General features: G+C 35.3%; 2 protein-coding genes across 2 annotated transcripts; both read left to right on the forward strand.

The window, feature by feature from the left end:
• The first annotated feature begins 470 nt into the window (after positions 1–470).
• LOC126719397 (ankyrin repeat-containing protein At5g02620-like) lies at positions 471–947 on the forward strand. Its single transcript, XM_050421955.1, has one exon. It carries the CDS (start codon positions 471–473, stop codon positions 945–947), a length of 477 nt encoding a protein of 158 aa, XP_050277912.1.
• A 7,324-nt stretch (positions 948–8,271) lies between these two features.
• LOC126719398 (ankyrin repeat-containing protein ITN1-like) lies at positions 8,272–17,202 on the forward strand. Its single transcript, XM_050421956.1, has 2 exons — positions 8,272–8,592; positions 16,693–17,202. The coding sequence occupies exons 1-2, from the start codon at positions 8,272–8,274 to the stop codon at positions 17,200–17,202; spliced, it is 831 nt and encodes a 276-aa protein (XP_050277913.1).
• The last annotated feature ends 318 nt before the right edge of the window (positions 17,203–17,520 follow it).

Raw genomic sequence — 17,520 nt, forward strand, 5'->3', positions numbered from 1 at the left:
TTCATTTGGTTCCCCTTATAACCTTATGTGGGCCTCCTCGGATAATTTAACATCCTCGGATGGGCCACAGGCCCAGTTAACACGGTTTTAATAATTATTGATTAACTGGCCCCCACAAGTATAAAATATGTATTTTTTTTAAAAACTCATATGTGAATGCTCTTAACAAGAAGGTTGTTTGACACAAAAGATACTGATTCTTGAATTAGTTATGATCAGAAAATTGACTTCGAGGAAAGTGAAGGAATTTTAAATTTTACTATTTTTTTTTCCCTGGCTACCCATTTCATTTGTGAACATGTCGCATTAAATCCTTATATCCTTATAGAATTTAAATGGTTTAACCAAGATATAAACTCATCATATGATATTATAAGATTCATTGATTTGCTGATTACCGTATATTTATAAACTTTAAGTTATCTTTGGAAACATGGTCACTGTTAAGATTCAGGAGGAAGCTAGAAACAATGGATGAACTGTTCAATGCCGCAATTCCTGGGAATGTTAGTTTCTTTGAAGAACCTACGGGTAAGGATTTCATTCTCGAGCAGGAGACAGAGAGGGGGAACTCTATTCTTCACTTGGCAGCGAAATCTAGAAAGGTGCAGTTCATGAAAAAAGTCCTCGATTTGCAGCGTTCACTTTTGCTTCTGACAAATTGCAATGGCAACACTGCACTACATATTGCAGCAAGATTAGGGCATTTGGACATGATAGAGCTGTTAATAACTACTTGTGCAGAAGAACAAGAAGCTGCAGAGAAATTCTTGCTACTAAGAAAGAGAAATTTGGAGGAAAATACTGCACTGCATGAGGCTATAAGAAATAATTATTATGACATTGTGAAGTTACTAATTTGGGAAGACCCAGAGTTGGCTTCGTTTACAAATAAAGCAGGGGAATCCCCTCTCTTTTTAGCAGTGGATCAAGAATTTTTCATGTAAGGTTGAATTTATTCAACCATCTAATTGGCTTTATTCCGTGCCAAATTTGCTTGTATTTCAGCATTTAGTAACCCTGTATTTAGGTGGGTTTGTTGTAAGGGTAGTGAGTGAGATAGAGTGAAGTTTGCTCAAGAGTGTGCAAGAAAACAGAGACTCGCGGCTTGGCCTCGCGGCTGCAAGCCGCCAAACGCAGCACACGTGCCACGCATGCCGGAAGGTGAACAGTCATGCCAGCTGGAGCACTATAGGACAAAACAGGACAACTGGCCATACGATTATCTCGCGACTGGATCTCGCGACTCAGTTAAGTCGCGAGGTCAAGCCGCGAGCGACCCCTGTTTTGTAAAACCTGACGTTTCACATTCCTCTCACACTCTAATATAAATACCCCTTTTACCCACGATTGTAAGAGAGCTTCCAGAGAGAATTTTGAGAGAGAAACCCTAAAGAAAAACAAGATTGATTCACCAACAATCTATACATTAGAGTCTCTTCAAATTCCTCAACTCTCTTTCTCTCCATTGTCAAATCCTTGAGAGACATTTTACCAAACCTTGTTCTCACCATATTCATCACTGTGAGTGGGCTGTTTGGATTTCTGGGAAGCAGTTAGGAAGGAACCAATCTACATTGGTTGATGTTATGGTCTAGTAGCGGAATCCGGGAAGCTAGAAAAGAAAAAGGTTCGGCGCAACCTCGTTGGAGCAAGAAGCTTGGAGGGCTTAGGTGCACTGGGTAGACTAGGCTTGGAGGGTCTTTTGCTGTCCATGTATCCCAACTACATTTTCTAGTGGATTGATTACCGCTTGGAGGGCGGCGGAGAGGTTTTACGCCGAGGGCTTTGGTTTCCTCTTCGATAACACATCGCGTGTTGTTTTTGTGTTTGCATCTTCCTTCCCTTTTATCTTTGCCTTATTTTCTGCTGTGGATGTCATTTATAATTGGCTTAGATTGATTTCCAATTCTGTTTATAGCTTATGTTAATTTTCCGCACACTAGTTGTTTGACATAATGCTTGAATTGGTTAAGTTGTAATTTGGGGGTCTAAACGTTCAAGGGTGTTTATACACATATTTGAACTTTCATTTCAAAATTGCTCATCACATTATAGATACCGTTCCAAAATGCTTCTATGGGGGAAGGAACAACATGAATGTCTCGCATGCAGCTGTCATTCGCTACCAAACTAGTAAGTAAATTCAACTATTATACCTCCAAAAGTAAGTTCGTTTGTTTTTTGGTTTTTTGTTATTATAATTTTTTTTAAAAAAATTTATTTGGATGAGTTCTATACTTTTATTGAGCCAAAGAAGTAGGCTGATAATAATTACACAACAGACAACAAACAATCAGAAATTGTTGTTCTAAAAAATCCACTCTAGCATTACTTCCAATTTATCTTATACAAATCTGCATAGCATGAAATCTTCTATTGACTAAAGGGAAATGGGACTATTCTTGAGCTGGCTATTCTAAGTATATCATCTTCTATTATAGCATGTGTAAGGTTGAATTTTATCAACCATCTTGTTGGCTTTATTTCGTGCCAAATTTGCTTGTATTTTAGCAATTAGTAACCCTGTATTTAGGTGGGTATCATATAAGGGTAGCGAGTGAGAAAGTGTGAAGAAATGCTCAAGATTGTGCAAGGATGCAGAGACTCGCGACTGGACTCGTGACTAGCAAGCCGCCAAAGTTGGCACACGTGTGGAGCATGCAGGGGAGCTGAAGATTCATGCCAGTTGTTGCACTACAGGACAAAAGTCCCAGGCTGGCCAGGCTGTTAGCTCGTGACTTGAACTTATGACTTAGCCCAGTTGCGAGGTCAAGTTGCCAGACCACCTATTTTGTAAAAACTGACTTTTCACATTCCTTCTCACCCTACTATATATATATATATATCCTTATATCCACGATATTCAAAGAGCTTCCAGAGAGAATTTTGAGAGAGAAACTTTAGAGAAAAACAAGATTGATTCATCCACAATCTTTACATAGAGACTCTTCAAATTCCTCTACTCTCTTCATCTCCATTGTCAAATCCTTGAGAGGTACATTACCAAAACCTTTTTTCACCATACTCATATATGTGAGAAGACCATTTGGTGTTTGAGAAGCAGTTAAGAAGGGACCAATTTCATATTGGTTGATGCTATGGTCAAGTAGCGAAATCTAGCAAGCTAAAGAAGAAATATGTTCGGCATAATCTCGTTAGAGTAGGAGCTTGGAGGGTTTAGGTACATTGGGTAAATTAGACTTGGAGGGTCTTCTGTTGTTCATATATCCCAACTATATTCTTTAGTGGATTGTTTACTGCTTGGAGGGTAGCGGAGAGGTTTTACGCCGAGGGCTTCGGTTTCCTCTTCGATAACACATCGAGTGTTGTCCTTGTGTTTGCAACTCTCTTCCCTTAATCTTTTCCATTTAAGTTTTGCTATGTATGTGATTTTATTTGGTTTAGATTGTTTATCAATTCTGTATTAAGCTTATATTCATATTCCGCACATTAATTGTTTGATATTAAGCTTGAATTGATAATTTGTATAATGGGGGTCTAAACGTTCAAGGTGTTTTACACACTGACTGAACTTTCAGCATGGAATCTCTAACTATCATGTAACTTATTCTCAGTCCAGCCTAGCTAGAGAAAATTCTAGCTCTCATTTGACTTGTATATAGGGACCAAGCTAGGGTTTCGTATTATAGGAGAATGAGATTTATAGAAATATTTAAGAATAAATTAATACTTTTTTTTTTTTTTTTTTACAAGATAGAAATTCTACTCTACCATAATCTAAGTGTACATGTATGTGAAACTCCTTCTTGGAGACTTGAACCCCAACCTTAACCCTTATAAGCCACAAACACTTATACTTGTGGAGTGACCATCGCACCAAGGGTGTGCGCTAGTAGAATAAATTAATACTTAAAAAATAAAACCAACATCAATTTATTGTTAAAAACAATATATAAATAGAATAAAAGACACAACAATTATATTTTAACACATTTCAAAAGCTAGAAGATGGTTAACTTCTTCAATTAGGTATCACCACTTAAGTTTAGGTATTACTTAATTAACTAAACAAAATAAAATAATTAAGAGGGGGCTGTAAGTGAGCATTAGTTGGCCATTTAAGAATCTCTTTGTACTAACTTAATTCTTGAGAGGGAATTATGTATATTTGAAAGTATAAACATTTAATTTTAACTATACATACTTATAAAACAAATATTTAAATATACATTTTTTTAATACAAAATAAAAATTCTACTCTAAGTTAATCTAAATATATATGTGTGTGAAATTCTCTTTTGGTGTCCACCACGTGATAAATATACAACTTAATATATGAAAATTATATATATATATATTTATATTGTTAGGTTCTAAATATTTAGATTAAATGTTTAGAATCATGTTTGTGTTGTGTTGGCAAACCGAGAGCAAAACATGTCTAGTCTAAGTGTTTAGGCAATGCTTAAATAAGTGTGTTTCAAGATTTGAAGTCCAGCTGATCGCAAAAAATGAAAAGTCATGTTTTGCCTTTCTCAACTGATCGAGAATTAGACCCGATCGATCAAAAATCATAGACATAGTTTTTCTGCAAATTTTTAAAGAGGCCCAAGCCCGTATAAATGTTTAGGGTTTCACTTAAACTTCTCTACATATAAAAGGAAAACCCTAATCACGTTTTTGTAGAGAGAAGAAGACTTTTGTGTTACTTTTTATGAGATTTGAGAGGTTCTGTACCTTCTAACTACACAAGATTCTACTGAAGCTTAAACTTCATTCAAGGATTGGTAGAACTAGTTGTTGCATCAAGATCAACAAGAAAAGGTGATCTGAAACCTTTGAGTGGAGTCTTAAAGTCACAAGCAAGGGTGTGCTTGTGTTGCTGTTAATCCAAGAAGAGAAGGAGTCCGTGAATTCGGATCTTGCACGTGGTCGTGTCAGTAAGTTATTACATGAGGTAACATTAGATTTAGGGTTAAATCTTTTGTAAAAGTTTCGATTATCTTATAGTGGATTTGGTTTACCTTGAGGATAGTTAGGTTAAATTCTCCCAAGGTTTTTACTTTGAAACGGTTAGTTTCATTGGTTTTCCTAGGTAATCATATTGTGGTGTTATTTATTTTTTTGCATATTTGCATGATATGATTTATCTGTGTTTAACCTAGAACTGAAATTTAATCTAAGTAATCACTTGGTTAATATATTAGATTAAACAATTTGTTTAAAGAGTCTAAACGTACTCTCATATATATATATATATAAACTTAGGGGCCATTGGCCGCCCGTGGGCGCAAAGAACTCTCAGTCTAAATGTGGCTGTCTCTGCTTGTATATTCGCGTAATATTCAACTTCCTGCTTTTGGATATCACGTTCAGTTTTCTTTTGAGCCTGTCAAGCAGACATGTCCTAATGTGGGCCATTCTTGGTTGACTAGACTACAGAAAATGTTTTGAATTTGTCTATTGCATGGTAATTACCTTCACACAACATATATATATATATATATATATATATATATAAATATAAATAAAAAAATAAAAAAAACCCACAATTATTATAATAGTAAGAGAAGGAATAGAAAATAAAAAAAGATATATGAAAGAAAAAGCCAAATTTATTGATAACAAAAGCTGTTATTTGATGGGTAGCGTGAGAAAATTTTCAATATTATTCTCACAAAAACTGTTATTTGTTAACTGTTAATTACTTGGTTGTTTTGTTTCGGGCAGGATTCGTTACTAGACTTTTATTCGTTGAGGAGCATCTGTTTTTTCCCATTTGCAAAGATGTATTTTTCTGGCTGAATAAACACGAATATCGCCAGAAAAATAAGATGTATTTGTATACTTCTTCTCATTGTTTTTTAGAGTATCTATTTGTTAGAATATAGGCTGAGATCTGGGCTAGGCCCATTATAAGTTTTTTTTTTTTTTTGGGTCGAGACTCCTACTTTACTTGCACAATCAAAGGGCAACTCTATACTAATAAGGAATAAGATGAAAAATATGAGTGAAATTTTTGTTATTGGTAGCCCTGCACTCATAATGTGTGTATCAATAGGCCACTCCACTAAAATTTCACACCATTTAAATTATAATACTACCCTCCATCCCATTTTATGTGGCATGTTTAGAAAATTCAACTATTTAAATTGTTTTTTACATAAAAGGCAAAATGTAGGTATAGTATTTAGGTACTATTCTTTGGGTTTTTCTTTTAAATTTAAGTACATGGCTATTTAACTAAAAATACACTTCCATTACATTAAAAAAGAAAAAAAAAGCAACATAGCAGAATTTTAAGAAATGAATTTAATTAAAGAACAGCACCTATAGTACTATATCTAAGTTTTGTCTTTATATAGAATGGTATAAGTTTTCAAAACTACCATCCTTAATATAAATTTTAGTGAGAGAAGAGTATTGACCTCTAAATAAAGTGGAGAAAATGTTAGGAAATTTTTTCATTGACTTTTCAAAAAGGAATTTAGTTTTGGGACATTCCAAAATGGAATAAAAACCAAATAATTTGGGATGAAGGAAGTATGATTCTTTCATAGCATCATAGTTAGGGTTTAGATGTGTGTGTGTGTGCAGTGCCACCATCCAATAACGTCAATATTGTTGTTGTTAACAATGTTCATTCCACATCTCATCTTCTAATGTTTGTTTCAAGTCTCCACCTACAGTATATTACTCAAACAAGTTAATGCCAATCTAGAAATTGTTGTAAAAAATAGCGCAACACTTTTTCCAAAATGGTACACTCGAATCGAATTGAGTTTTCACTCGGACTAGTGTTGACAAGGTGTTTCGTACGTAGGTTTTGGAGTTTAGTCTAAACTTTTGGTATGCGTTCGTAATTGGCATCTCTACAGGGCTTAAAATGAAGTTTCTCATCCTAATTGAGTTGTTCAAGATGGCTCGAATTACACTTTTTAGGCCCAATGTATAAGCCCTTTAAATAACTTGGGTTATGCATTACGCAAAAAAAAAAAAGTTTGTTAAATAACCCACCGAGTTTTTTTTATTATTTTTTATATGAAAAAGAAAAACCCACCGAGTTAGGAGTTTAAATTTTCTTTCATACTTTTTCTGCTTTACTATATACTCCACAGATAAAACATACCACATGTTCATCTATTTTATTAAATGTTAAATTTATGTCTTCTATTATTTCAATTACTTAAATATGACTCCCGAGTTAGACAATAAGATACAAAATTGTCTCATTGATTGGCATAGCAATAATTATTAATACCTATGCCAAAACTTGAGAGAGAGAGAGAGAGTGCAAATTGAGAGAGAGAAAGCTCTCATTAAATTGAATTTGTAATCTTACAACTTTGTTTTATACAACAAACCTACAGTTGGATCGGGAAAACAAACAATGAAGCATAAATTGAGGTTTGAATTACAAAACTATTGTGCACTTTTTGTGTGACGGTCACTCCATAAATATAAGTACTTGTAGGTTATGGGAGGCAAGGACTAGGGTTCAAGTTTTCAGGAGAAACTTTACACACATATATACTTAGATTAGGCTAAAATAAAATTTATATCTTGTATTAAAAAAAAAAAAAATTACAACCACGTCCACTATAACAAAGAGAACCAATAAAATAATGACGTGTATATATAAATTAAGAAACAAAACGACATCGTTGCACTGTTTTTTGCTATCTTTCTCCGTTCTCTTGAATTCTCATTGCAGACACTCTACAGACAGCAACTAGGACCACAAATGCTTCCAATCTTTTGTAATAACCTAGTTTTGCAATACATTGATTCCCAAATATATATTCCCTGTATAATTTCAATTTGCATGTGCATAGTATTTTGATCAGTAATTATATATCAATTTGCGCTCGTAGTAAAAAGTAGTGTTGATTTTGCAAAACATCGAATGTTGTCTAGTGAAAAACTAGGCTGTATCGTTTCATAAAAATAAGGAATGTAAAATATACAATTTGTTTACCTGATGAAGTCTTGATTAATCGAAATGTGAAACCAAAGAACCCAACAATATTTGAACGTATTCATCATCAACACATGCTAACTTTAGCTAACCTATAATATGTTTCTCCCTCTCTTTGCAGATTTCCTGCGCAAGATATTTGACAAATTTCCAAAACCAATTATGGAATCTGATAAAAATGGCTGGACTCCTCTTCATTATGCTGCATATTTTGGCAATACAGAAGAAGTCAAAATGTTTTTGGAAAATAATATTTCCCTTGATTACAAAATGGACAAAGAAGGCATGTCTTCCCTTCACATTTCAGCTACGGAGGACATGGTGGTGTGATGACAGCACTCATTACAAAATGTCCAAATACTTGTGAATTGTTGGACAACAAAGGTAGGACAGCTCTTCACCTTGCCGTGGAACATGGAAAGAAAAATGCAGTCAAAGTATTGCTCCAGACATTAACATTTCAGGATCACATAAATGAGCAAGATAAAGAAGGCAACACGCCTTTACATGTAGCTGCCATCAATGACCGTTTTAAAATATCAATGATGCTTACAGATGACAGGAGAGTTGAAAAACTGGCTGTGAACAAGGAGGGGATGAGCGCTGCTGATATTATTGAATCACGGAAGAAGCTTTCGTGGTCTGAAAATGTAAGCCTTGGTAAACCATATGTAGTAAGTAAATATCGATGAAATTTACTTAAAGGAAACCTCTATCCGAGGTAAATATATTTTGCTTGATAACCTATAGGAAATGCGTTCATATTTGGTTTGGTAAATGAAATAATTATAAATATTTGGATACGGATATATTAGAATTATCATATGTTGGGGAGAATATTATATAAAAACGAGTAGATTAGTTTATACACTATTTCAGATTAGATCTCATATTCTTAATTTTGAAAATTAAAGTCTTCAACTTATGAAATTGTTTCAATTTCAAGCCTATGTCCAATCCTGTTTGACGGATTTTAGACCCCTTAAACAATTGATTAAACCTAGGTAATTAGCCAAGTTGTTACTTAGTCCAATTAAACAAGTCTAGGTTATCACAATAATAAAGATCAAATCATGCAAAGCAGCGGAAAATAAATAACACACGATATGATCACCCAGGAAACCAAACCGGTAAAAACCTGGGGAGGATTTGACTTAGCTATCCTCAAGGTAAACTTGAATCCACTATCAGAAAGAATCGAAGTTCATACAAAAGGACTTACAAGCACCCCCGCTCGACTTCCTAATGCTACCAACCAGTAAAACTTACTGACACGACCACGTGCAAGCTCCGAATCCACGAACTCCTTCTTTCTTTGGATTCCCACCAGCTACAAGCACCCTCGCTTGTGTATTCTTTAAGCTTTAATGGCAGCAACTGTTTTGATCATCAAGGTTTAGAGAATATCTCCTCCTTGAAAACCCTAAGTTTGTGTAAAGGAAAACTCATCTAGATCTCACAAGAGATTTACACAAATCGCAATATGAGCAACCTTAGAGAACTCTTTGGGTACAAAACCCTAAATACAAAAAGAGGCACAAGACACACTCTAATCTCTCTAAAACAACTCTGAAAAACGTTCTAGGGTTTCCCTTATATATAGGAGAGTTTTACTTGAACCCTAATACGTTTAAGTAGAGTTTGGGCTGAACTGGAACTCTGTAGAAAAATAAATTTGCACGTGGTTCGATCGATCGAGTCTAATTTTTGATCGATCGAGCCTTGCAGATTTAGTCCAATAAATTCAGCAATCACTCGATTCCAATTTTACAAATAAACATACTTTGAGCAAGCCTAAACCTAGACTCTATGTTTTGATCATGGTTTGCCAACATAATACAAATTGAAATTCTAATACATTAGTTCCTAATTTCTTAGAACCTATCAATCTCCCCCTTTGGCAATCCGTGACAAAACGCATCACAAACATGAAATGCTCAAAGTTACATATAGCCCAAAAATAATTCAACCTAACTACTATCTATTAGTTGCAAGTGTAGACAGCAGCATGACTGAATCAACCTGTATATTTCCTGAAACACTCAACAAACGCATAAACGCATGTGTGACAGAAAAACAAAAACAGTAAATCAACAAATATACAATCTAACTCTTCCCCTAAGTTAAATACATCAAAAACAATGTTAACTCAATGTTAACTCCCCCTAAAAAGAACATTCTTGTATTTTCCACACATTTCATCTAAATCTCTCCCCCTTTTTGTCACGCATTGACAAAGACAACTCAAACAAAGAGTTGACAGAAAACATACGCAACAGAGTAAGAGAAAATAGAGAAAGAAGGGAACACAAAACAATTCAACTCTATAGGAAATAGAGACAACTCCCCCTATGAACAACAAAGGTTAAAAACAAGTTTTTCCCCCTATAAAAATAGGAAAAACAAAACAAGTTTTGGGAAAAACAGTTTTAGGGAAAAATAAAGGGGTGGGGATAAATAAAAAGACACAAACCAAGTTTTTAAAAAAACAAAGTTGAGGATACACATGAAGAAAAAATATTCTCTCTTTCAATAAATGCAAACATGACATTATGTGACCCATAAATAGTTGCATGGGTAGAAAAAATATTTGCACATTGATTATCCATCATAACTCTTAAGAAAAATATTTTCTGCAGTTCACACATAAAAATAGGCATATACTAGAAAGTACATAGCTCAAAAATTAATCAATCAATTTTTTTATCAAGTTGAGTACCCAATGTAGCAAAGTGTATGCATGTTATGTGTGAAAACAATGAGAGATATGATTGCAAAACTGCAAGATAGATACAAAAACAATGCAATACATGTGAATCCTAAACATAAATGATGCATGGAAAATCAAATTTTTGAAAAACAGAGCAATTTAATGCAGAAACTCCTCAAAGCACAATATTTCATGATTAAAATGCATGAGTATGAGATTAAAAGTTTTTCAAAAACACTAGAGTTTAACCCAGATCTTCCAATAACAAGTTTTTCAACCAATTTGTCTCCAAAACTCAAACATTAAAGACAATTTGCATCAAAATCCAGGAACATGTAATCTTGGATGGCCACAATAAGATCACACACAATATAATGTACCAAGTTTAGCAAAGAGTAACTTGTGTAGTGTGTGCAACTAGCAAAAACTTGAGATACATGTGAGGTGATATGTGAATAGCAATCAATCACAAAGTCTACAAAATTCATCACATAGAATTTAAAAGAGACTATCACCTAAAGAGTTATATCATATAACTCCCACATCTCCTAGAAAACAAGCTTGCAATCATGTAAGTTTCTTAATTTGCCTCATAATATACACACCAATTTTAATTATGTGATTTGGCATTAAGCCTAATAGTACACACCAATTTTAAACATTAAGCAATTAAACCGAGGCTACACCTTATGTTCTTTTTGTGCATGTGCTACACTTTCTCGAGCATAAAATCTTACGATATGCACTAAGGTGTTCATGATTGGCTAGTGAACAGTGGTGAGATGGTTATTTATGCATTTCTCTAAAAGTTCAAGTCCAACATTTAAAAACATGTGACTTCAAGATTAAGACATAGTAATCAAAAACCATACACATCTTTCCCACACAACATGCACTACAAATCTTCAACTAGTAGAGTGCAATAAATAAGCTCATCAAAGCTAAACAAGGTACAAAAGACATGTTATGTGAAAATAAATTGACCAACCTTGTTCTCAAAAACCAAGAAGAATAGTGCAAGAACAAAATGTGCTTCCTTTTTCTTTTTCTTTTTTTTTTTTTTATTTTTTAAAAATAAAAACACTTAGAATGAAATGCATGAATGTAATGCTATGCAAATCCTAGAGACAAAAAAAAAAAAAAAACAATGGTCACAAAGGGTAGAGCAATGAAGCACAAGGACCATGTCAGAAAGACTCAGTTAGGACGAGTCTTTGCATCCAAAACTTTTTAGATGCACCACGAGCATTGGAGTTCTTATTCACTTGAGAATGATTTCCAACTCCAGGATTAGAATAAAGGTTTAAAGCCTTTACCAAATCACCAATAAGTACCATAGGATCAAGTGCTTGAGGCACAGGTACTTTTAGTTTGTTTGCTCTCTTTACAGCTTGCAGCTTGTAGCAATTTGGACGTATGTGTCCAGTCTTTCCACAAAAATGACAAACCCATGCAGGTTTATCATGTGTCTTGTCCTTAGATAGGGTAGGCTTCTTAGGCTTAGACTCTTTCAGATCAACCCTAATCTTCCTAGATGGTGAACCTTCTAAGGGTTTAGCAACCTCACTCACAGGGGGTTTGACAGTTTCACTCACTATCTCACTCGCAGAAGGTTCAGAAGAAGAAGATGAAGGAACAAACTTAGTGGAATGGGGAGCGGACACATAGATGCTATCAACATAACCTAAACCAGTTTTGTCAGAAGATGACTTTTGAACACTCAGCATTTGATCAAGTTTAGAACTAGCAGATCTAGCAACAGATAAATCAAGTTCTAAAGATTTAACTTTATCAAGCAACAGCATGTTTTCAGTTTTCACATTGTTCAAAAGGTCATTAGCATCAAACAATTTAACAAGTAAATTTTTCTTTTCAAGCTCAAGAGATTCAATTTTCTTTAGGCCAAGTTCAACATTCATAGCATCGTTTGCAGCAACTTTGCAAAGTTTGTTATAGGCCTCTTGAAGATCTGCATCTTCAAAGAGTTCCCCATCAGAGGGGTTCTCTTCAACAGATATGCTCTCATCAACTACAGCAGTAGCAGTGAAAGTAATGAAGTTTCCATCCTCATTACAATCAGAATCATGATCAGAAACTTCACCATCACTAAGGGTTACAGCCATAGCCTTACCCATAGACTTCAAATAGGTTGGACATTCAGATTTCAAGTGTCCATACCCTTGACATCCAAAACATTGAGAGCCTAAAGAATTATTGGAAGATTGACCTACTCTTTCTCTAGGTTTATCATTGTTATTAACCTTAGTGGGATCATACTTCCTAAAATTTCTAGGTTCAGTAGTGTTTGTGCCTCTTGCCTTTCTATTGTTATTCCTGAGAAAATTTCTAAAATTCTTGGCAAGATAGGCAATCTCTGTAGCAGAGAGCTCATCATCAAATCCACCACTATTAACATCATCAACTGACTTAAGAGCCATTGATTTGGATTTGGAAGTTTTGAGTAGATCCAACTCATAGGATTGAAGAGATCCTACAAGCTCATCAACAGGGATGGAGTCCACATCCTTGCTTTCAGTAATGGCAGTCACCTTGGGTCTAAAGTCTTCAGTCAAAGATCTAAGAATCTTCCTAACAATTTTAGGTTGATCATAGATTTCACCCAAGTTAAAAGCAGAATTAACAATATCATTCAGTTTAGCATAAAATTCATCAAAAGATTCATCATCAGACATCCTAATGCTTTCAAATTTAGAAGTCAATTGCTGCAATTTATTTATTTTGACAGCCTTTGTGCCTTCATGCACAGTCTGGAGGATATTCCAAGCAGTATGAGCGATCTTAACATTCGAGATTCTCTTAAATTCCTCCATAGAAACAGCATTAAAAATCGCATTCATAGCCTTACTATTAAACGAAGCTGCTTCTTTCTGAGAAGTTTGCCACTCACTAACAGGAGTAGTGGGCTTCTCCCATCAGTATTCTACGGAATTCCACACCCTCTCATCAATGGATTTCAGGAAGGCTTTCATCCTTACTTTCCAGTAAGCATAATTATTCCCATCAAAGTGAGGAGGAATAACTAGAGAGTGTCCGTGTTCCATGACAACAGGGGTCAAGGATCAGCTCAAAGATCAAAGGATCAAAAACAAAAGAGCTACCTGCTCTGATACCACTTGATCAATTTTTTAAAAAAATTGACGAATTGATCATTGCACATGATAGAATAACAATAATAATGACCAATTACATCAATTGGAGAAGCTAATTTCATCAATTTAAGCCAATTTGACAAAATCCCCAATTTGGATCAAATTCAAAACCCTAGAATTTTCAATTTTTCAAAAACCACCAAATTGATCAAATTAAACTATGTGGAACATCAATATAACATCATGGCACAAAAACCCATTGATCAATTACACAAGAATTGGCTTGAATCATCAAAAACCCCAATAATTTTGAAGATGGCGAAAATACCCATGAGAATGCATGAAAACAAGAAATAAACTTGAAAAAGAAGGGCAAAAGGGTCTTACCGGCTTCTAGGGACAAAAACCTTGCAAAACTCTTGAAGGAAAACGACAAAAATTGATGGTGGAGCCAAGAGCCAACACGGAGAGAGAGAGGAACTTGAAAAAGTTTGAATAGTGACTTTGAAAAAATCCTATTTTGCCTTTTTTAAAAAACCAGATACACGAGTTTCGATCGGTCGAAAATCAGTCTCGACCGGTCGAAACAGACAGAGGCTCCCTCTCTCAAAAAATTAAAAATTTTAAGAATTTCGATCAGTCGAAAAACAGGATGGACCGATCGAATCAGGCAGAGGCTCACCAAATTTTTCTGGAAAAACACAATTTTTGAAAAACAAAAAGATTTAACTCAAAGCATTGAAATTTAAGACCAAAAATGCATGAGCATGAGATGATATGATTTTCCAAACAAGAATTTTAAGCCCAATATTCCCAAGAACAAAATTTTGCATTCTCCACAAATTTTCAAGCAACAAATTTAGTTTGCACATAATTCAAGGTGATTGCAAAAACTTGGTTGGTCAGACCATAAACACACACAAAAACTTGGTTGCTTTGATACCATTTGACGGTTTTTAGACCCCTTAAACAATTGATTAAACCTAGGTAATTAGCCAAGTTGTTACTTAGTCCAATTAAACAAGTCTAGGTTATCACAATAATAAAGATCAAATCATGCAAAGCAGCGGAAAATAAATAACACACGATATGATCACCCAGGAAACCAAACCGGTAAAAACCTGGGGAGGATTTGACTTAGCTATCCTCAAGGTAAACTTGAATCCACTATCAGAAAGAATCGAAGTTCATACAAAAGGACTTACAAGCACCCCCGCTCGACTTCCTAATGCTACCAACCAGTAAAACTTACTGACACGACCACGTGCAAGCTCCGAATCCACGAACTCCTTCTTTCTTTGGATTCCCACCAGCTACAAGCACCCCCGCTTGTGTATTCTTTAAGCTTTAATGGCAGTAACTGTTTTGATCATCAAGGTTTAGAGAATATCTCCTCCTTGAAAACCCTAAGTTTGTGTAAAGAAAAACTCCTCTAGATCTCACAAGAGATTTACACAAACCGCAATATGAGCAACCTTAGAGAACTCTTTGGGTATAAAACCCTAAATACAAAAAGAGGCACAAGAGGCACTCTAATCTCTCTAAAACAACTCTGAAAAACGTTCTAGGGTTTCCCTTATATATAGGAGAGTTTTACTTGAACCCTAATACGTTTAAGTAAAGTTTGGGCTGAACTGGAACTCTGCAGAAAAATAAATCTGCACGTGGTTCGATCGATTAAGTCTAATTTTCGATCGATCGAGCCTTGCAGATTTAGTCCAATAAATTCTGCAATCACTCGATTCCAATTTTACAAATAAACATACTTTGAGCAAGCCTAAACCTAGACTCTATGTTTTGATCATGGTTTGCCAACATAATACAAATTGAAATTCTAATACATTAGTTCCTAATTTCTTAGAACCTAACACTGTTATTCATTTTTGTTATTATAGGAAGTAATGAAATAGGTGAAAGTTAGAGTTAGATCAATGGTTTTTTTTTTTTTTTTTTTTTTTTGTGTATTAGTAAGATAGGGTCCGTTTGTTTTGGCTTCAAACCATTTCAGGAAATCATTTTCCGTAAAACCATGTGTTTGGTTGGCTTTAAAAATAGAATTTTCCAGATTTACATTTCCTTTAATCGTAAAAAAGAAGCCTTTGACCCGGAAATGTTTTTACATTCCTATTTTCACTTCAATTCATTTCCAGACCAAGCTTGCACACACACACACACACACACACACACAGCCTTTTAGCTCATGATCGGTCGCACCACAAGGAAAGCCGAGATCGCTGAGATCGTCTTGCCGAGATTGTCGAGATCGTCCACCGAGATCGCCGAGAAATTGATGGCTTCCTCTCTTCCTCCAAAGCTTCGATCTTTACCTTCTCTTCCGACGAAATTGATGGCTCTGATCACTCCGATTTGAAGAGAATGGATCGTTGGGTTGTGGCCTGTGAGTCAGTGGTGGTGGGGATCGGTGGTGTGGGTCCTTGGGTTGTGGGCTGTGGCCGGTTGTGTGGGTTTTTATTGGGTTGTGGTGGGTTTGTTGATAGCCATTGTTGATGTGGGTGGGTTGTTGAGGTGGGTTTGTGGTGGTGGTTTTTTTTTTTTAATCAGAGTTATGGTGGTGGCGGGTGGTTGTTTGTTGATGTGGGTAGGTTGTTGAGGTGAGTTTGTGGTGGTGGTTTTTTCTGGTATAAAATTTGTTTGGAAGCTGAGAAAATAGATGAGAAAATGTGAAAAACTAGAATTTTCAAAACACAACCAAACACTAGAAAATATTTTCCAAAGCAATTTTTGAAATGCATTCAAACACTTGAAAATATTTTCCTTTCCCGAAAATAGCATTTCCGGAAAATATTTATTTTCCGAAAAATATTTTACATGAACCAAACACAGCTTAGATTTCCCTCTTTGCAGGAAAAAAAAAAAATAATAATAAAAAAAATTAAATTAAAGTGACATTTCTCTCTAAACTCCTGCAGAAAGCAATCATGTCAAGCAGGCTTAGACGCGAACGTCTACTGACTAATAGTTTGGAACGAGTGGTTGGCAGTCACATACAGGCTGCCAAAAAGGAGCCTGTAGTGTCAAAAATGGGTGAAGACAATAACACAGAAGACCCAGAAACTGATCTAAAAATTAGAAGTATGTCCAATTTCCAAATGACGGCAATCACAATCATTACAACTCTCTCCTTCGCAGCAGTCTTGCAATTGCCTGGTGGACTCGACACAAATGGCAAGGCAGTTCTAAGAGACAACGACGACTTTAAGGGATTTCTGATGTTTGTTTCGGTGGCCTTTGTTACCTCAGCTTCGGCAATGTTTATCCACTTCCTTAGGGCTTCGTTTCCGAAATATCACGGCATCGAGTACGCAACAGTGCGACTATTATCGCTTTTAATTGAAATGTCCATTTTCTTTGCGGCCGGTGCCTTTGGTTGCGGCATATCAGCAGTCATTCTGTTTATAATATTTCTGAATGGGCTTTGAATTCCTTTTTTATAATCGTCATTCTGTGTTTTTGTTTTCTGATATCCCACATGGGTTACCCTCGACTCAGAAAACTACTGGGGTACATGTGATCTCAGTCTTTGCTGAAGGTCATCATTTCATCGTCTAATTATAAAGCTTGTAGTTGTAGCACCAAATCCTGTCCTGGTCTTCCTCCCTCGTCTAAGCAACCCATCTCCAACCAATGTGCTCAGAGCAGCAGTTCCTCTTTAATTTTTTTTTTTTTACTTTTTATCCGGCTTGAAATATGTGAGTGCAATAAGAATTGGTGTTTCGGGCTCTACTGTCAGTCTTTCT

Source organism: Quercus robur, chromosome 3, assembly GCF_932294415.1.
Source record: "Quercus robur chromosome 3, dhQueRobu3.1, whole genome shotgun sequence".
Taxonomy (NCBI): domain Eukaryota; kingdom Viridiplantae; phylum Streptophyta; class Magnoliopsida; order Fagales; family Fagaceae; genus Quercus; species Quercus robur.

Bases quoted from the DNA above. Each gene is read 5' to 3' on its own strand.
- LOC126719397 (XM_050421955.1), top strand. From the start codon at position 471: ATGGATGAACTGTTCAATGCCGCAATTCCTGGGAATGTTAGTTTCTTT.
- LOC126719398 (XM_050421956.1), top strand. From the start codon at position 8,272: ATGACAGCACTCATTACAAAATGTCCAAATACTTGTGAATTGTTGGAC. The intron at 8,593-16,692 runs GTAAGCCTTGGT...AAACTCCTGCAG, and splicing joins AGCTTTCGTGGTCTGAAAAT to AAAGCAATCATGTCAAGCAG.